Source organism: Bufo gargarizans, unplaced genomic scaffold (genome assembly GCF_014858855.1).
Source record: "Bufo gargarizans isolate SCDJY-AF-19 unplaced genomic scaffold, ASM1485885v1 fragScaff_scaffold_549_pilon, whole genome shotgun sequence".
Lineage (NCBI taxonomy): Eukaryota > Metazoa > Chordata > Amphibia > Anura > Bufonidae > Bufo > Bufo gargarizans.
In genome coordinates, this window is record NW_025334136.1 from 159,534 (window position 1) to 181,177 (window position 21,644).

Consider the following 21,644-nt stretch of genomic DNA (forward strand, 5'->3'; position numbering starts at 1 on the left):
GGATTGTCTGCCTTGAGACATTGCCACCAGCAGAGCCCAGATTCACCAGGATGGCCTTTAAGTCAAAATTTGCCAGGGGTATGAATAATTATGGGCAGCACTGTATATATGTATGATGTGGAGTTACGCAATATACTAAAAGTGGTTTTCCGAGAGCTTTTTGTTGATGACCTACCTGGATAGCTCATCAGTATCTGATCGGTGGGGGTCCAACACCTGGTTCCCCTGTAGATTTAGCTGTTTGAGAAGGCAGTGGTGCTGACAGTAGCGCCGCGGACTTCTCCAGCTTTTTCTAGTCCATGTGACAAGTTCATCAGTCGTGTGGCGTAGGCGATGCTGAGCCCCATAGAAGTGAATGGGGCGATTCCAAAAACAGCTGCTATACAATGTACGGTGCTGGGCTTGTTGAGCTCGGAGAAGGCCGTGAGGGTCCCGGGTGTCAGACCCCACGATCAGATATCCTGAGGATAGGCCATCAGTAAAAAATCCTGGAAAACCTCTTCAGGTATGTAGTGTAGCTCCACAATACTTTTACAATATTCCTTTAAAGAGGAGTTACACTTTATGGAGATTTCCTCGCCGTCTCTTCTCCTCCTTGTTCTTTCCTTCCAGTCTCTATAAAAGGCACTCACTTTCCTGATTCTCTTCAGACTTAGTTTCCTCAGTCGCTCGGCAGACACATAAGGTGCAGCCTGCAGCGCAGTCAGTGTAGCGGAGCTGTGTTCCTGGAGCGGGAGCGATGGGCGTCTTCCTGATTTACTTCTTATGTCTTCATACGTGTTTTGTGCTCTCAGCCCCCGGATCTGAAGATGACTCCTCTGTCGATCATGTTTCTGAGGAAGAGTCTCAAGAGGAGGCAGACGACTCGGGGAGTGATGAATCCGACCTGGTAATATTACACTTATTATTACTATGTGTATTACTCTGCTGCGGTATTATTAGGTATTAGCAGTAACAGTTTTATTATCAGAGCACCTGTTCACAGTTGTATTTCTTTACTGCACAGATTTACAATAAATTGCAGCTTTTTTTGGTGCAGGTTATTTTTCCGTCATAGAATCGCGTCATGGTCTGTGGTAACGGAATCCATAACGCAATTCACATTATACCACAACCCGAACACGAACTCAACCTTCAAAGTATGAAGTTCGCTCATCCCTAGTAGTAATATTATTAGATTTATTATTCTGATTTTATGGTTTATTAATTTATTCCATATGCTTATGATATTTATTACTTATTATTATTACTATTATACATATAATATTATTGCACTTTATTTGCAGTGATTGATATTACTGTATATAGTGTCAGCATTAGGCTACTTTCACACTTGCGTTCGGGGCTCTGCTTGCGAGTTCCGTTTGAAGGCTCTCACAAGCGGCCCCGAACGCATCCGTACATGCCCTAATGCATTCTGAGTGGACGCGGATCCGCTCAGAATGCATCAGTCTGGCTCCACTTAGCAGGCGGACACCTGGCCGTGCGGAGCCAAACGTATCCGTCCAGACTTACAATGGAAGTCAATGGGGACGGATCAGTTTGAAGTTGACACAATATGGCTCAATTTCAAACGGATCCGTCCCCCATTGACTTTCAATGTAAAGTCTGGACGGATCCGTCTGCGGCTACTTTCACACTTAGAATTTTTTCTGAAATATAATGCAGACGGATCCGCTCCGAACGCAAGTGTGAAAGTAGCCTTATTCCCTTTTATTAGTAGTAGTTATTGTATGTAGTATTTTTATTCAGTTTTTCATTATTTATAATTTTGCTTTCATGTTTTTTTAACTTTTCATCAAAACTGATTGCGCTCATGCGGAAAAAACTGAAAGACTGAACACAAATGCAGACAAAACTGACTGAACTTGCTTGTGAAATGGTGTGAGTTTCACTGAACGTATCCTGAGCCAATCAGTATCGTTCGTGTGTAAAGCGGTCTTATAGCGTCACTGGGTGAGGGGAGGTTCCAGCACCAGCACAACAAAACTAAATATACACCTGCCCGTCTGGGCTCTGCCTAATACTCAGACGGTTCTGCAGCGCACGGGGGTTAACGTCCATGGGATCCCTTTAAGATGGTATAAGTGTTTGTCGTGATACCAGTTGCCCGGAAGCAACAGGGGCTCAGGGCCCCCTTTTCAGTGATGTGGATGGTACCCAGGGTAGGAATGCCAGAGTGGTGTTGGGGGGCCTAATGTCCCTTAAAGTATAACTGTCATATTTTTTTTTTTGAGTATTCGTTTGTGGTGATTAATATCTCCTTGGTGGCCCTATTTCAACTTTTCACTGTGTACTCAATTACCCCTTAATTCCACAGTTTTGTTCCCTGTACTGCCTACTTTATTTCTGCTTAAAATCAGGTTGCTATGCAGGGTCCGTCTGTCTGTTGCTAGGCATGGTCCGTCTATCTGTTGCCATGTAGGGCCCATCTATCTGTTGCTATGCAGGGTCCGTCTATCTGTTGCCATGTAGGGCCCATCTATCTGTTGCTATGCAGGGTCCGTCTATCTGTTGCTATGCAGGGTCCGTCTATCTGTTGCTAGGCATGGTCCGTCTATCTGTTGCTATGCAGGGTCCGTCTATCTGTTGCTAGGCATGGTCCGTCTATCTGTTGCTAGGCATGGTCCGTCTATCTGTTGCTAGGCATGGTCCGTCTATCTGTTGCTATGCAGGGTCCGTCTATCTGTTGCCATGTAGGGCCCGTCTATCTGTTGCTATGCAGGGTCCGTCTATCTGTTGCTATGCAGGGTCCCTCTATCTGTTGCTATGCAGGGTCCGTCTGTTGCTAGGCATGGTCCGTCTATCTGTTGCTATGCAGGGTCCGTCTATCTGTTACTAGGCATGGTCCGTCTATCTGTTGCTAGGCATGGTCCGTCTATCTGTTGCTAGGCATGGTCCATCTATGTGTTGAAGGACGCAGAAGCACGCTGCGTGCAAGGTCACATTACTGACAGCCAGGGACTGTAAGTAAATGATTAAAGCCAGGTCCTCCCCAGCAGCTGATAACAGTGCCTGGGCTGTGTGCACTTCTCCCTGTCCCTGCGCTTGGCAGACGCTCCCTCACTCAGCAGACTGGGACAATGCAGAGTTGAAGCAGCGCAGACCAGGGAAGGGAGATCTGCCGTCTGCTCAGTGTATAAATGAAAGCAACATGAGGTAAGAGGACCCGTTTGTGCTGCAGGAGATTAACCCTTTAGGGGGAGGGCTCTGGTTACTGACACTTTTGGGGGGCTATTGTTACTGGCTAGTGAGGGCAGGCGGGAGTAGCCTCAGGGTGAGGGCAGTGGTGGCCATCTTAACTGAATAGTGAAATTGCAGTTTTATGCAGACTGGTTGCTAAGGGCTGAATCTTATTAAATATGGGGTAAGTCAGTCTAATAGTAACTGATTCTGGAATATCATGTTATTAGTAACTACATATATGAAAATTGAAATTAGGGTCTAAGTGTGACAGTTATCCTTTAAATGTGGCTTTGCACTTGTCACAGTGCTCCTACCTGGATACGGTGGCATCCCAGGCGTTGTTGTGTGCAGCAAAATTAAGGGGTATTTGAATGGTGGGATGAAGAAATGAATTGGTATTTATTCTGGCAGGGAATCAGACTCGGCTCTGCTACATCAGATGCTCTCTGGCTCTGCTGTCCTGATAGGATTAAATAGGAACTTTTATCCTTTGCTGTGCTTAACTTTCTGTAGTCTGGTTTGTCTTTGTCTTTATCCAGAGGAGCTTTCTCTCCCTGGCTCCTGAGGCTTGTAGCTTGGGCCTCTACGTCCAGCAGAGCTGAGGGTGCTCTGCTGGCTGGAACACAGGGGGTAAGCTAGACTCACCACTGACCTTCAGTAACTAAGTCAACTCCTCCCTAGAGGGAGAGAAGAGAATCCTCTGTCCCTGTAGCTCTGCCATTGTTGCCGCCATCTGCTGGTCAACCAGGCACATTACACATAAACAGTTGCATAATCAGAAATAGCAATACACATTTTGCAGGATCTGGAAATCAATACATATGATGACATATTAACCATAAAAGATAGTGGAGAGGTGTAAAAGGTGGTAATGCACCTCTGGGGCGTTACAGTTCCACTCTCACGGATAGAGTCCTGTTCACACCAGGGAAGTTCAGCCTCACGGTCAGACGGTCACCAAGCTCTATCCATGCAGGTCAGCTCTCCAGGGGTATCTCCCGCGGACTGACAGTCTAACATCCGCTTTATTCCCCAGTAATGACCCCAGCACCTCACCTCAGGCTTAGAAATATCTGTAGTGGAAGGGTGTGGACTGGGAGGTCCCACTGCCAATCCTACCAAAAATCCAGCCCATAAAGCTTCAACACCTTCAGCAACTATGTTCTGCTGCAGCTTCCTGGATTCATCTATCTCAGCAGCTGAGGAGCCTGGGTGAGACATCCACGCTCTCCAGCACTTCACCGGACACATCACCTCACCATAGTGAGGGACAATATGTGTGCGCGATCATCGCTTCACCTCTTTTCATACTAGGCCACGTCTCTACTCTGCCCAAAGCATAATCACTGACTCTGCAGCCGCCGGGGATCGGTTAGACGAGTATACCGCATGTGGAGCCCCCTGGGACAACTCCTTTTCTTACACTTCAATATCCGTTTAAATATTGGCTCATAAATCATCAGATTATAGATATTTTAAGGTCCAAATGGCACCAAATAATGACGTTCTGGTCTAATACAGAGGCAGAAACCAGACACATAGTTTAGTAAGGAGCAATTCAGTAAGTGTATTAATTCACCAGGTCAAAAAGAGGGACATTTAAGGAACAAAGAGGGACAGAGGGACCTGGGTCAAAAACACGGACACTTGGGAGGCATGCCGCACTGAGTTATAAAAATCTAATAAAATCTCTCAATAATAATAATAATAATAATAAAAAAAGAACACATAATTCGGTACCTGGCATTCTCCAGCGCTGCAGCCGCTCCTCTCCTCCGCTTCCTGTTTGCAGGCTGCAGTGCTGATGTAGCTGTGCACTCACTGGGCTCTGCTGCTTCATGCCATGTACTGAGTCAGTGCAGTGACCGGATATATGACTATAGCTCCACTGTGCCCTGTATACACAAGCTTGAGGTGGGTACCAGAGTGGCAGTATACCGGAGTCGTCAGTTTGCAGCACATTTCTTCACACCCTTCACTGTCCTCACATTCTGTTCTCACGCTCCTTGTGCCGTCAGATCCCCCATAATGAGAACGAGAGAACAGAAGGCAAAAACTCTTCACTGATTTACTGAAAAGGAAAAACTACAATCTTACATTGACATTAGTCTTCAGCCCCTTAACTCGGGACGTAAGTCTTCAGCCCCTTTACTCGAGACATAAGTCTTCAGCCCCTTAACTCGGGACATAAGTCTTCAGCCCCTTAACTCGGGACATAAGTCTTCAGCCCTTTAACTCGGGACATAAGTCTTCAGCCCCTTAACTCGAGACATAAGTCTTCTGTAAGCCATGTACCGGGGTGTGCTCCCTAAAATACAGCGAAGTCACCGACAAGGAAAGCGACACTGACACCAGCTTACTATGCATGAACAGAAACTTTACTTAGGCAAAAAGTAATAACATAAGCATCACCAAAACAATACAAACAGGTATAGAAAACGCTATATCCCGGACCCACAGTCAATGTCCCTGCCCACTGGACAGGCCTAGCCAATGGCGGACACAGCAGAGCCTGCAAGTCGTGCTGTGCCACTACAGAGAACACCCCTAGCCGGTGGCAGGCGCAGCAGAGCCTGCAAGTCAATAACTGCGCTGCAGTCCTGTACAGTAAAGCCTAGCAAACAATATAATCCTGACTAACTAACTAATGCAAGGCCTAGGCTAGTCTCTGTTACTTCAGGCGCCACACAATATATTACAATCAGCAACCAGGTGTACTGGCCTGTGTCCGTTCTGGGACCGAGGATGCAGCCTACCAGGGATGGCCACCAACTTCTCTGCAACCGTGCGGTCTTGCTTGATGATGAGGCCTTCTGTACACACACTGAACTGGTCTTCCTGGAACAACCTCTCTTTCCAAAGAGCTGGATTCAGTAAGGGTATAACAGCTACTCTCCTTCTTCTGAGTGTCCATTAACTGCTGGACATCTGCAAGCCAGGATGGAATCGGATTCAGTCACTCACAGCACAATCCTTCCGCCATGCCAGATCAACACTTCCTGGCTCACTCACAGGCAGCAGCATGAGTCATAATCTGTTTTGCAGATTCAAATCTCAGAGTGTGCTGGCTGTAGCTGCAAAACAGTGGCCTCTAGTGCCCGGAATGCCAAATGACAGTTTAAGTACAGACATTATGCAGAAATAGCTGTTTCACAATCTCACCCCTTTGGCAGTGATTCCAGCCTCCAGTCTTCTTGGAGATGATACAACAAGATTTACTCCTGGATTTGGGGATTTTCGGCTGTTCTTCTCTGCAGATCCTCTCCACCTCTGTCAGGTTGGATGTGGGCCATCAGTGGACAGCCATTTTCAGGTCTCTCCAGAGATGTTCCATTGGGGTCAGGGCTCTTGCTGGGCCCCCGAAGGACATTCCCAGAGTTGTCCCTAAGCTGTTCCTGTGTTGTTATGGTTCTGTCCTGAGGGGCGGCGAGGGATGAGCGACCCGGGACCCCATTTACTTTATTATTTTCCATTACAACATGGTTATAATGGAAAATAATAGCATTCTTTATTACAGAATTCTAAGTAAAATGTCCATTAAGGGTTAAAAAAAACATACAAAAATTAATCACCCCATCCACTTGATCGCGCAGCCGAGATCCTCTTATTTGTTTTCTTGAACGACCTGCAAAAGGACCTTCGCTGACGTCATCGCGCTCACCATGTGGTTTGCAGGTCCTGCAAGAAGAAGAAAAAAGACGATAACAGCTGCGCGATCAAGTGGATGAGGTAAGTAATTTTTGTATTATTTGTTTAACCCTTAATGGACATTTTACTTAGCATTCTGTATTAAATAATGCTATTATTTTCCTTTTTAACCATGTTATAATGGAAAATAATAAAATCTACAGAACAACAAACCCAAACTTGAACTTCAGTGAAGAAGTCCGGGTTCGGGTCTGGGTACCAAACATTCCGTTTTTTATCACACACGTGCAAAACGCATTGCACTTGTGCGGAAAACACAGAAGAACGCAACAATTTTTCCTGAACGCACCCGCATCCTATCCAGCCCTCACCTGCGATGGCCGTGTGAAAGAGGCCTTAGATTTGAGGTCAGAAAGTTCCATCTTGGTTCCATCAGAGCAGAGAATCTTGTTCCTCACAGTCTGAGGTCCTTTAAATGATTTTCTCAGCCAGGTGGACCATTGGGTTCTTGGTCAGCTCTCTTACTAAGCCACTTAGTTTGGTGGGGCGGAAGCTCTAGGAAGAGTCCTGGTTGTTTCAAACTTCTTCCATGTAAGAATTATGGAGACCAATGTGCTCCATAATTCCAGTGCAGTGCAAATGTGTTTGTTCCCTTCTTCAGATCTGAGCCTCCACACAATCCTGTCTCTGAGCTCTACAGGCAGTTCTTTCCTCCTCATGGCTTGGTTTTTGCTTTGAAATACATTGTCAGTTGTGAGAAAAATGTTGTCACAAACCAGCGGGTGTGGACCCATTGTGCCCTGTGACCAACCTCCTCTAATGTCGTTGTGTAAGTGAACTCATCATTCTTTAGCATTCCTTATCGTGAGGATTGATTTCTCCGAGGGGAGCACCAGGTGTCTACCCCTTGAGGAGGATTGGCACATGAAGAAGCTGGTCCACGTGGACCAGGAGGTACCATAGCAAGGTACCAGAGGTACAAATGTAGTCAACAGGCAGAGTCTTAACCAGGAGTGACAGAGCAGGACCAAGGATGAGGCAGAGGCGTAGTCATGCAAGCAATGGGTCAGGGCAGGTGGCACAGATACAGGTCAGGCATCCCGGGTCATCCACAGAAGAGGTGAGAAGGAGCAGGCAAGGATCAGACAGGTAGCAGAATCCAGAAGACAAGCACGTGTCAAGAGCACAAGCACAGACAAATTCACCTTTGCAGGACACAAAGGACCTTTGATGCTCGTGCACCTGGGAAGGGGACTGGACCACCCAAATAGGTGCAGGATGGCAGGGATTGGTTAAACAGGACACATGTACAAAACCTTTAGGCCCCTTTCACACAAGCAAGTTTTCTGCGCAGGTGCAATGTGTGACGTGACCGTATAGCACCCGCACTGAATCCAGACCCATTTATTTCAATGGGTCTGTGTACAGGAGCGGTTTTTTTTCACTCATCAGTTCTGCGTTGCGTTAAAAACTCAGCATGTTCTATATTTTGCGTTTTTTCACGCAGCCCTGGCCCCATAGAAGTGAATGGGGCTTCAGTGAAAATCCCATTGCATCCGGAAGCAAGTGCGGGTGTGATGCGTATTTCACTGATGGTTGCTAAGAGATGTTGTTTGTAAACCTTCAGTTTTTTATCACGCGCGTGAAAAACGCATCAAAACGCATTGCACTCGCGTGGAAAAAACTGAACAACTGCAGACAATTGCAGACAAAACTGACTGAACCTGCTTGCAAAATGGTGTGAGTTTCACTGAACGCATCCTGTCATAAATCTTCTATATAAAAAGAATCTTCATATAAAAGAGAGGATTAAAAAAAATAATATTTATATTATCCTTCAGGCAGACATAAAAACCTCCAAGTTCTTTTTATCAAGTATCTTAATTTGATTTGTGCAAGCAGTGAAACAAAGGGACAATTGTGTATGCAAAAATATATATTTGTTTATTATAAAAACTAAGAATATAAAAACAATACAATTGCAAAACAAATGATGAAGGTACAAAATAACACCCAAAATGTACCACACGGTGGCGCTAACACACCCCTATCTGATCAGCACAGTGTGATTTGGTAAATTATGACAACCAGTGTCATACTTTTAACAAACAGACTCATTTACCAAGAGAAACTTAGGATCTTCTGTTTATCAAACCGGCTATAACAACAAAACCCGGATATACAGGAAAATAACTGTTATCCCTTGACTCTGTTTTCCTATGACCAATCAAAAATATATGATATTAATATGATAAAATATTCAGCTCGGCAATCAGACTATGGAAAAGAGGTTTAGTCCTCTTTTCAAATAATGTCAGATCTTCCATTAACAATATGCATCTTTGCTAAGAGAATAATCAGCATTAAGGAGGCGCCTAACACTATATATTCCCACAGTATGGGAACTCTTGGCTATATACCGAGAGAAATACCTTATTAATATCACGAGTAGTAAACAAAATATACGTTACCGGGTCAAAGGTAGACAGAGTTCAGATGGGACCAGTTCTGAAGAAATTTCCTAGTAATCCCAAAAAATAATCCAAGTTTCTTCTGGTAAAGTTTTCTTTTTGATTGAATGAATGGATGGATGAATGGATCTATGGATCTTTGGATCTCTTGCCCCATGGCTGTTCCACACACGAGTAATTATTCCCCCCTTATCTAAGAATCATCCCCTTTAGATTAGGGATTCCCAATCAAGTAATGTGGGTGTATTCGCATGCTAATAATACCATGATGTCATATTAACTCCTAATATGGTATAGAACAAATAATGGAATAATATAATATTGTCCATCTGCCTCCAGATGGCGCTGCGGTACGGCAGATGAATAGCACAACTTTTAAGCATTAAAATTAAATATTGAATAATACGCTCTCATGACCTGTTTGACCTTCTTAATATAAAATCATTGAGGAAGATCTTTTCCTGACACTTTTAATTACCTATATCCTGGACTTGTTGGAGTTGGCTGTCTTCTCCCATCTTTTTGAAATCTAGGTTGACTGGATGAAAATTTTATATAACGGCTTTGATGCTTGGCATTGGAACTTGTACATTTCACTTATCTACATCCATGAATAACTATTGTTTTGAAATAACATTTACTCTTCTCAGAAATCCAATTAACATAAACTTATTTCAATGTTTCTGTACCTTCTACAATACCTTCTAAATGATAAATACATGGTATGACATATATATATATGTAAATCGATACACTGTTACACATAGATAACACATTATATGAATTATTGATTAACATATGTTGTAAACTAAATATACCATACAGATATATATATATATATATATATACATATATATATAATATATAATTATGAATATATAAATTGAACCTCATGCAGCAGGTGTGCCTCAAGGATATGAATCCTTATCACGTCATGGCTTATCCATGACATAACCTTGTTCCCTCCAGACAGACATGTCTTAGGAAGTTGGTATACTCCCCATAGATAAAGCCATATCCTTAGCAATAACTTTTAAATACAATGTCTGTTTATGTTCACAATTATTTTTATATAAACTGAACTTGCCATGAACTCATCTTGGCTTCTTCAGCCACATAATAGGACTTTGGTTTAGGCTGATTTTATTCTTAAAGGCAATGAGATGAGCATTCATTTTGATTATAACGCCATTAGATAATATTGTATACGTATGAAAATGCACAACAATCCGTAGCCAATCCGTCACGCTCGTGTGAAAGAGGCTTTAAAGAACAGGAAGAGACGCGCGCCGGCCCTTGACAACGTGCTACAGGGCACAGGCTGGAAGGCATGAAGTGTGCAGGGCTGGAAGGAAACCACGGAACAGATTCCAGGAAGGACAATGCCTGCAAGGACAAAGCCCAGGACCGCGGCAGTGAATGGTAAGACACGGGCAACAGATCACCACATCTACCGGGCGCGGACAAAGACAGAGGCAGCGAGGGAGGACAGTGCTTACCCGAACACCTAGCCCAGGACTGAGGCGGTGAGAACATCGACAGTCAGCAACCACCGTTATAAGTGTCCATGCAGAATTTTTGTTTTTTTCTGGATGCTCTGTGTCTTCTGTGTCTCTTCTGTTTTCTTGCATTAACATGAATATTATGTTGTTTCGTTTTTTATCATCATTTTATTCTCTTACATTTTTCTTTTTCCAAATCATACAGGATGACGATGGAGGGGACTCCTCAGAACCTGGTGAAGATCTTCCAATAAGATCCAAGGATAGGAAACATCAATCTGGTATATTTTCGATATTTTCTAAACCATTATTGGCTTTAGCCTGATCGTTTTGCTGATCTTAGGATAAATCACATTTCCTGCCTCCTGTAACGGCTGCTACAAGATTGCGTCTCGCGGTATCTGGATTCGCCATGTAAACGGCTCTCTGGGTGGCTTGTTAATAAAGCAGCTCTCTCTTCCTCGCTCCTAGCAGGTCTGGACTTATTCATACCCTCCTCAATAATCAATAGAAAAGCCTTTATTGGCTATTACAGCAATCAGACGCTTCCTATAATTGCAGACCAGCTTTTTGCAGGTCTCCACAGCTATTTTTGCCCATTCATCTTTAGCAATGAGCTCCACATTTTTCAGGTTGGAGGGTCTTCTTGCCATCACCCAGATCTTTAGCTCCTCCACAGATTCTCAATTGGATACAAGTCTGGACTCTGGCTGGGCCACTCCAAAACGTTAATGTTGTTGTCTGCAAACAATTTCTTCACCACTTTTGCTGTGTGTTTTGGGTCATTGTCCTGCTGAAATGTCCACTGGTGCCCATGGCCGGTGCAAGGATTTTTGTCAACACAAGAAAATCTACATTTTGGCGCCCCCCCCACATCATTTCACATTTCTGCCCCTCATGATTCATGTCCATTTCTTGCCCCCCCATCATTTCACATTTCTGCCCCTCATGATTCATATTCATTTCTTGCCCCCCCATCATTTCACATTTCTGCCCCTCATGATTCATATTCATTTCTTGCCCCCCCATCATTTCACATTTCTGCCCTCATGATTAATATCCATTTCTTGCCCCCCATGTGCCGATATCATAGTGCCATCTTCTCCCTCTGCCCCCTAATGTGCCAGTATCAAGTGCCTCTCTCCTCCCCCCTCCATGTGCCAGTATCATGGCGCCAATAGCCGCCCCTACCCCATGGCAGTAAAGTAACAGTCCGGTATAAAAAAAAAAAACTTTTATACTTACCTCCATGTCAGCGATGCAGCCTCTACTGTTGAAGATTTGGTGCTCATATTCTTATTTAGCCTGTCTTTCATAAAAGCTTGTGATGGGATTCAAACCCATGCCATTCTGTATCAAGGCCAAAGCACTTACCCACACAGCTATAAAAGCTGTATAGCCAGTTATAAAAAAATAAAATATAAGACTTCTACTGTAGATAACTTTGATACCTAGTGTACAACCATACACATGACAGCTGCCCCAACACACCCAGCTCTGCTACATCCATACACAGTGTGCTGGAGCAGCTGTCATGTGTATGTACACTAGATTTTAAAGTTATCTTCAGTAGAAGTCTTATATATTATTTTTTTTTTATAATATTTTTTTTATTAACTGCCTATAGAGCTGTCATAGCTGTGTGGGTAAATGCCTTGCCTCTGATGTGAAAGGTCGCGAGTTCGAATCCCAGGAGAAACTTTTCTGAAAGACATGCTAAATAAGATGTCTTGTAGCCAAGAGTATGTGTTGCTGCGGCTGCTGCCTCAGCCTGTCAGCTGCGTGCCACTCTGTGACTGAGACAAGGCGGGGGGCAGCCGAGCTGCTCGGCACACAGGCTCAGCGAGGTAAATGTAAGTTAGCAAGTTGTTTTCCGCAGCGCCGCCCCCCTTCTCTGCGCCCTCAAGCAGCTGCTTGGGCTGCCTTACGAAAGAGCCAGCCCTGTTGGTGCCCATGGTCAAGTTTCTCTGCAGACTGCCTGATGTTGGCATTGAGAATCCTCATGTATTGCTCTTTTTTCATGGTGCCGTTTACTGTGATTAGGTTCCCTGCTCCATTGGCTGAAACCCCCCCCCCCAAAGCATTAGGTTCCCACCGCCATGTGTGACAGTGGGGATGGTGTTCTTTGGGTTGAAGGCTTCTCCTTTTTTACGCCAAATGAAGGAAACATCATTGTGACCAAACAATTCAATTTTTGTTTCATCTGACCATAACACAGAAGACCAGAAGTCTTCTTCTTTGTCCAGATAAGCTTTTTTAAAGGCCAAGCGAGCTTTTGTGTGCCTTATCTGGAGAAGTGACGTCCTCCTTGGTCTGCATTGTGCAGTTTCCGTTGGATTGTCTATCTTGAGACATTGCCACCAGCAGAGCCCAGATTCACCAGGATGGCCTTGGTGGTGATCCTTGGATTCTTTTTCACCTCTCTAACTATCCTCCTGGCCAGCACAGGTGTCACTTTTGGCTTCCGACCACGTCCTCTGAGATTTTCGACAGTGCGGAACATCTTGTATTTTTTGCTCAAATGTAAATAAAAGCTGAAAAATGTTTTTTTTCCACAATAATGCCTCTTGTACACCGTCTTATTATCTTTTGGGAGACACCTATGCCATTTCCCGTCAAAAAATTACTTGCTGGTTAAATAAAAGTAACTTTAAGTCAAAATTTGCCAGGGGTATGAATAATTATGGGCAGCACTGTATATATGTATGATGTGGAGTTACGCAATATACTAAAAGTGGTTTTCCGAGAGCTTTTTGTTGATGACCTACCTGGATAGCTCATCAGTGTCTGATCGGTGGGGGTCCAACACCTGGTTCCCCCATAGATTTAGCTGTTTGAGAAGGCAGTGGTGCTGACAGTAGCGCCGCAGACTTCTCCAGCTTTTTCTAGTCCATGTGACAAGTTCATCAGTCGTGAGGCGTAGGCGATGCTGAGCCCCATAGACGTGAATGGGGCAATTCCAAAAACAGCTGCTATACAATGTACGGTGCTGTGCTTGGTGAGCTCGGAGAAGGCCGTGGGGGTCCCGGGTGTCAGACCCCAACGATCAGATATCCTGAGGATAGGCCATCAGTAAAAAATCCTGGAAAACCTCTTTAGGTATGTAGTGTAGCTCCACAATACTTTTACAATATTCCATTAAAGAGGAGTTACACTTTATGGAGATTTCCTCGCCGTCTCTTCTCCTCCTTGTTCTTTCCTTCCAGTCTCTATAAAAGGCGCTCACTTTCCTGATTCTCTTCAGACTTAGTTTCCTCAGTCGCTCGGCAGACACATAAGGTGCAGCCTGCAGCGCAGTCAGTGTAGCGGAGCTGTGTTCCTGGAGCGGGAGCGATGGGCGTCTTCCTGATTTACTTCTTATGTCTTCATACGTGTTTTGTGCTCTCAGCCCCCGGATCTGAAGACCACTCCTCTGTTGATCATGTTTCTGATTGGCGGTCCCAAGAGGAGGCAGACGACTCGGGGAGCGATGAATCCGACCTGGTAATATTACACTTATTATTACTATGTGTATTACTCTGCTGCGGTATTATTAGGTATTAGCAGTAACAGCTTTATTATCAGAGCACCTGTTTACAATAAATTGCAGTGTTTTTTCGGTGCAGGTTATTTTGCTTGTGTTTTTAACATATTTTACCTATAAAAGCCGCGTAGCTTGTGGTTATTACTGCACGGATTTGACGCTCACACTGGGAGTACCAGCACTCAGAGACTTTGTCATTATTTCCCATGTGATGATTTGTATTAGTTGTAATTAGGGATGAGCAAACTTCATACTTTGAAGTTCTGGTTCGTGTTCGGGTTGTGGTATAATGTGAACTGCGTTATGGATTCCGTTACCACGGACCATAACGCAATTCCATGACGGAATGCCTTTAGAGTCCGTCATAGTCTATGGCCAGCATAATGGATCCGTTATGCAGCCCATAGACTTCTATTATGACGGAATGAATAACGCAATACCTCTAAAGGCATTCCGTCATGGAATTGCGTTATGGTCCGTGGTAACGGAATCCATAACGCAATTCACATTATACCACAACCCGAACACGAACTCGAACTTCAAAATATGAAGTTCGCTCATCCCTGGTAGTAATATTATTAAATTTATTATTCTGTTTTTATGGTTTATTAATTTATTTAATATGTTTATGATATTTATTACTTATTATTACTATTATTTATATTATACATATAATATTATTGTACTTTATTTGCAGTGATTGATATTACTGTATATAGTGTCAGCATTATTCCCTTTTATCATTAGCAGTAGTTATTGTATGTAGTATTTTTATTCAGTTTTTCGTTATTTATTATTTTTTACTTTTATGTTTTTTTGATCGAAAAATGCATCAAAACTGATTGCACTTGCGCGGAAAAAACTGAAAGACTGAACGCAAATGCAGACAAAACTGAGTGAACTTGCTTGTGAAATGGTTTGAGTTTCACTGAACGCACCCTGAACCAATCCGTATCGTTCGTGTGAAAGTGGTCTTACAGCGTCACTGGGTGAGGGGAGGTTCCAGCACCAGCGCAACAAAACTAAATATACACCTGCCCGTCTGGGCTCTGCCTAATACACAGACGGTTCTGCAGCGCACGGGAGTTAATGTCCATGGGATCCCTTTAAGATGGTATAAGTGTTTGTCGTGATGCCAGTTGCCCGGAAGCAATAGGGGCGCAGGGCCCCCTTTTTAGTGATGTGGATGGTACCCAGGGTAGGAATTTCAGAGTTGTGTTGGGGGGCCAAATTAAAATGTGCCCCTTAAATGTGGCTTTGCACTTGTCACGGTGCTACTACCTGGATACGGTGGAATCCCAGGCGTTGTTGTTCGCAGAAAAATCAAGGGGTAGATGAATGGTGGGATGAAGAAATAAATTGGAGTCCAGACTCGGTATAACGTTGAACAACAGCTTTACTTGAATAAACTTTCATCGAGGAACAATCTTTAAAATTTGTCTTGGTCACCAGCAGGCTTTTGCATTAATTCTGGCTCTGCTACATCAGATGCTCTCTGGTTCTGCTGTCCTGATAGGATTAAATAGGAACTTTTTCCTTTGCTGTGCTTAACTTTCTGTAGTCTGGTCTGTCTTTGTCTTTATCCAGAGGAGCTTTCTCTCCCTGGCTGCTGAGGCTTGAAGCTTGGGACTCTAAGTCCAGCAGTGAAAGCCGTGTACCGGAGTGGGCTCCCCAGAATACAGCGAAGTCACAGACAAGGAAAGTGACACTGACATCAGTTTACTATGCAAGAACAGAAACTTTACTTAGACAACGAGTAATAACATAAGCATCACCAAAACAATACAAACATGCATAGAAAACGCTATATCACTGGACCCACAGTCAATGTCCCTGCCCACTGGACAGGCCTAGCCAATGGCGGACACAGCAGAGCCTGCAAGTCGTGCTGTGCTGCTACAGAGAACACTCCTAGCCGATGGCAAACGCAGCAGAGCCTGCAAGTCAATAACTGCGCTGCAGTCCAGTACAGTACAGCCTAGCAAAATAATCTAATCCTAACTAACTAACTAATGCTAGGCCTAGGCTAGTCTCTGTAACTTCAGGCACCACATAATATAACAATCAGTAACCAGGTGTACTGACCTGCGTCCGTTCTGGGCCCGAGGATGCAGCCTACCAGGGATGGCCACCAACCTCTTAGCAACCGTGCGGCCTTACTTGATGATGAGGCCTTCTGTCCACACACTGAATTGGTCTTCCTGGGACAACTTCTCTTTCAAAAGAGCTGGATTTAGTAAGGGTATAACAGCTACTCTCCTTCTTCTGAGTATCATTAACTGCCGAACATCTGCAAGCCAGGATGGAATCGGATTCAGTCCCTCACAGCACAATCCTTCCACCTTGCCAGATCAACACTTCTTGGTTCACTCACAGGCAGCAGCATGAGTCATCAGCATGAGTCATCATCTGTTTTGCATATTCAAATCTCAGAGTGTGCTGGCTGTAGCTGCAAAACAGTGGCCTCTAGTGCCCGGAATGCCAAATGACAGTTCAAGTGCAGACATTATGCAGAAATAGCTGTTTCACAATTTTACAGCAGAGCTGAGGGTGCTCTGCTGGCTGGAACACAGACTTCCCCTCGAAGGGGGTGAGCTAGACTCACCACTGACCTTCAGTAACTAAGTCAACTCCTCCCTAGAGGGAGAGAAGAGAATAGAAAGAGGGGTTCCATCCTCTGTCCCTGTAGCTCTGCCATTGTTGCCGCCAGCTGCTGGCGCACATCGCTTTACTTCTTTTCATACTAGGCCACGTCTCTATCTCTGCCCAAAGCATAATCACTGACTCTGCAGCAGCCGGGGATTGGTTAGACGAGTATACCGCATGTGGAGCCCCTTGGATAACTCTTTTCTTGCGCTTTAATATCCGTTTAAATATTGGCTTATAAATCATCAAATTATAGATATTTTAAGGTCCAAATGGCACCAAATAATGACGTTCTGGTCTATTACAGAGGCAGAAACCAGACACATAGTTTAGTAAGTATTATTTTAGTAAATTTATTAATGCACATTTCTGCATTAACTCCCCAGGTCAAAAAGAGGGAGATTTAAAGGGGTTGTCCCACTTTGCTTTTTCAATCTTACCAGCAGTAGATGTCCTGATAACTTCCTGGTTTGGCTCCTGTAGTTGAGTGAAGGCCACGCCTCCTCATGACTCACCCTGAGAGCTCAGTCCTTGCTGCTCGTTCATGTGGATGAGTCATCCACATGGAGCCGACAGTGTATGTGAGGTCCCCCCCAGTATAATAAACATTAAGTGCGCCCCCCCAGTATAATATACATTGAGTGCGCCCCCCCCAGTATAATATACATTGAGTGCGCCCCCCCCCCAGTATAATATACATTGAGTGCGCCCCCCCAGTATAATAAACATTGAGTGCGCCCCCCCAGTATAATAAACATTGAGTGCGCCCCCCCCAGTATAATATACATTGAGTGCGCCCCCCCAGTATAATAAACATTGAGTGCGCCCCCCCCAGTATAATAAACATTGAGTGCGCCCCCCCAGTATAATAAACATTGAGTGCGCCCCCCCCAGTATAATATACATTGAGTGCGCCCCCCCCAGTATAATATACATTGAGTGCGCCCCCCCCAGTATAATAAACATTGAGTGCGCCCCCCCAGTATAATATACATTGAGTGCGCCCCCCCCAGTATAATATACATTGAGTGCGCCCCCCCCAGTATAATATACATTGAGTGCGCCCCCCCAGTATAATAAACATTGAGTGCGCCCCCCCCAGTATAATAAACATTGAGTGCGCCCCCCCAGTATAATATACATTGAGTGCGCCCCCCCCAGTATAATAAACATTGAGTGCGCCCCCCCCAGTATAATAAACATTGAGTGCGCCCCCCCCAGTATAATAAACATTGAGTGCGCCCCCCCCCAGTATAATATACATTGAGTGCGCCCCCCCCAGTATAATATACATTGAGTGCGCCCCCCCAGTATAATAAACATTGAGTGCGCCCCCCCAGTATAATAAACATTGAGTGCGCCCCCCCAGTATAATAAACATTGAGTGCGCCCCCCCAGTATAATATACATTGAGTGCGCCCCCCCAGTATAATAAACATTGAGTGCGCCCCCCCCAGTATAATAAACATTGAGTGCGCCCCCCCAGTATAATATACATTGAGTGCGCCCCCCCAGTATAATAAACATTGAGTGCGCCCCCCCCAGTATAATATACATTGAGTGCGCCCCCCCCAGTATAATATACATTGAGTGCGCCCCCCCCCAGTATAATAAACATTGAGTGCGGCCCCCCCAGTATAATATACATGGAGTGTGCCCCCCAGTATAATATACATTGAGTGCGCCCCCCCCAGTATAATATACATTGAGTGCGGCCCCCCCCCCAGTACAATATACATTGAGTGCGACACCCCCCCCCCAGTATAATAAACATTGGTGGCGCAGTGGGAAGTGCCAATGAGGGTTAAAAAAATAAATAAAAAATTAACTCACCTCCTCCAATTGATCGCGCAGCTGCCGGTCTCCTGTTCTTTCTTTAGGACCTGTGAAAGGACCTGTGGTGACATCACTGTGGTCATCACATGGTACATCATATGATCCATCACCATGGTAATGGACCATGTGATTAGCTCAGTGACGTCACCACAGGTCCTGAAGCAAGAACAGGAGACCGGCAGCTGCGCGATCAATTGGTGGAGGTGAGTTAATTTTTTATTAATTTTTTTAACCCTCATTGGCACTTCCCACTGCGCCACCAATGTTTATTATACTGGGGGGGGCCCGCACTCAATGTATATTATACTGGGGGGGGGGCGCACTCAATGTATATTATACTGGGGGGGCCGCACTCAATGTTTATTATACTGGGGGGCCTCACTCAATGTTTATTATACTGGGGGGGGGTCCGCACTCAATGTTTATTATACTGGGGGGCCTCACTCAATGTTTATTATACTGGGGGGGTCCGCACTCAATGTTTATTATACGATCAGCGATCAGCGGCAGTTAACCCCTAAGGTCCCGCTCCCTGTCATAGAGGTCGGGTGCCGGCTATTTGATTCCGGCACCCGCCTCCTGTATTTGCGCATGCGCGGACATGCGCGTACTCGTAGGAATGGAGAGGCGGCCCGAGTACTTGTTCAGCTGTTGTGCGCAGGCGCGGCACAGCGATGCGGCCGGACGAAAGAGGCCGTATCCATGGGATACCGAAATCAACAAAGGGATCGCATAACAGGATTTTTTGTAAGAAAGGTAGCTTTTTGATTATGACATAGATAGGAAGATATGTTCTGTGGGGGTAAATAAATTAGATAAAACCTATTTAATGAAGTGGGACAACCCCTTTAAGGATCAAAGAGGGACAGAGAGACATATGTCAAAAACAGGGACACTTGGGAGGCATGCCACACTGAGTTATAAAAATCTCAATAAAATCTCTCAATAATAGGAAAAAAGAACACATAATTCGGTACCTGGCATTCTCCAGCGCTGCAGCCGCTCCGCTCCTCCGCTTCCTGTTTGCAGGCTGCAGTGCTGATGTAGCTGTGCACTCACTGGGCTCTGCTGCTTCATGCCACGCACAAAGGATAAACTGAGACTAGACGGGTATAGTAGCAAAATATACATATACTTTATTAGACAATACATAAAAAAGTTTTTTATATATGATGTATTACATCAGATACAAAGGTGGACTAGACCTGAGGGGACACAACATAGTTACATAACAATTAAGGGAAGAGGGCAGTGAGGCTACCAAAAAGCTAAGATGTACAACAAACGCACTGACGTATACGGGTGTCACACAGAACTGTCACAAGTGTCCAGAAACAAATGCAGAGGTTTTTCTCCAAACACACACAAATACACTCACCTAAATAATTATTAGGATCCGGATAAACATCCAAATTCGCATATAGACTTATTTTGTCGACTTCTCCCTCGCACCCGAAGCCCTGTATTTCCTCATCTGCTCTGATTTTACATGCCATTGGCTCCAGGAACAACGAAAAGAGCAGAGGGGATAGGGGGCATCCCCGACACGTTCCTCGAGTCAGGGGAAAAGAGGTAGAACATTCTCCATTAACTCAAACTCTGGATACCGGGTTTTGATACAGAATGTGAACCCATCTGGAGAAATATTCACCTATCTTCACCCGTGACATCACTCTATCCAGAGGAAGGGCCACTCCACCCTGTCGAAGGCTTTGGCCGCGTCCAAAGACAGGATGGAGCAGTCCTCCCCATCCCCCATCTGGATATTCAAGAAAGCCCTCCTTACATTGTCCTGTATGTTCCTTTTGGGAATAAACCCAGTTTGGTCCGCGTGGACGACTTTGTGAATAACGGTTTTTAATCTGTTGGCTAACAGTTTGGCAAGGATTTTATAATCTGTGTTCAACAGAGAGATGGGACGGTAGGATGTGACCAACAACGGGTCTTTTCCCTTTTTGGGGATTAATGTGATGGTTGCATGAGGGGGGTAGCGAGCCCAGTATCCATGATTGGTTTAATACTTCCAAAATTTGGGGGAGGATAATTCCCTCATGTTTTCGGTATATTTCGAATGGGAAACCGTCCAACCCTGGGGACGTATTGCCCTCAATAGATTTCAGCGTGGTTTGTAACTCGATCAGTTGGATCGGTCTATTCAGCCAATCATTATCTTGTTTGTCAAATTCCGGAATCTTAAAGGGAACCTGTCACCAGGATTTTGCGCATAGAGATGGGGAAAGGAGCCCAGCACCGCCCCGCGTCCTCCGAATCTCCTCCTTGCTGGGTGATGTCACAGAGCTGGAGCGCCGAAATCTTGCGATGCGCGAGCTAGCGCATGCGCAGTGTCGGCATCATGTTCATTCCCTGTACTGGCATCAGCACAGGGAACGAACTACGCATGCGCTAGCTCGCGCATCGCGAGATTTTGGTGCTCCAGCTCTGTGACGTCACCCAGCAAGGAGGAGATTCGGAGGACGCGGGGCGGTGCTGGGCTCCTTTCAGCTTGACTCATCTCCGGCTACAGGACTCATATCAGGTCATTTGCATATCAATCAAAACAGTTTTTTAACACAATAAAAGCGCAGAGAGCTATGGGGACTGGGTATTGCAGATGTGCTAGTGGCCATCTAGCAGCCCATGTCCCCAGCTCTATGCGCAAAATCCTGGTGACAGGTTCCCTTTAATGTTGTCTAGGTACTGATCTATTTTTCCTCCCTGATCTATGGGCCCAGACTGGTATAGCATGGAAAAATATCGAGTAAATGCCCCTAAGATGTCATCAGGGTCTCGTAAAATATTTCCTGCCTCTGTCCTAATTCCCATGATATTATT

The 21,644-nt window shown here is 44.9% G+C and overlaps 1 protein-coding gene across 1 annotated transcript in view; it reads left to right on the plus strand.

Annotated features, from left to right (window-relative positions):
- The first annotated feature begins 632 nt into the window (after positions 1 to 632).
- Positions 633 to 21,644, plus strand: part of LOC122922595 (transcription initiation factor TFIID subunit 11-like) — a 32,385-nt gene continuing 11,373 nt past the window's right edge. Inside the window, exons 1-3 of the mRNA XM_044273265.1 lie at positions 633 to 889; positions 11,013 to 11,088; positions 14,196 to 14,290. Coding sequence (XP_044129200.1) covers positions 740 to 889; positions 11,013 to 11,088; positions 14,196 to 14,290 — 321 coding nt within the window. The 5' untranslated portion in view covers positions 633 to 739. The remainder of the gene's footprint in view (positions 890 to 11,012; positions 11,089 to 14,195; positions 14,291 to 21,644) is intronic.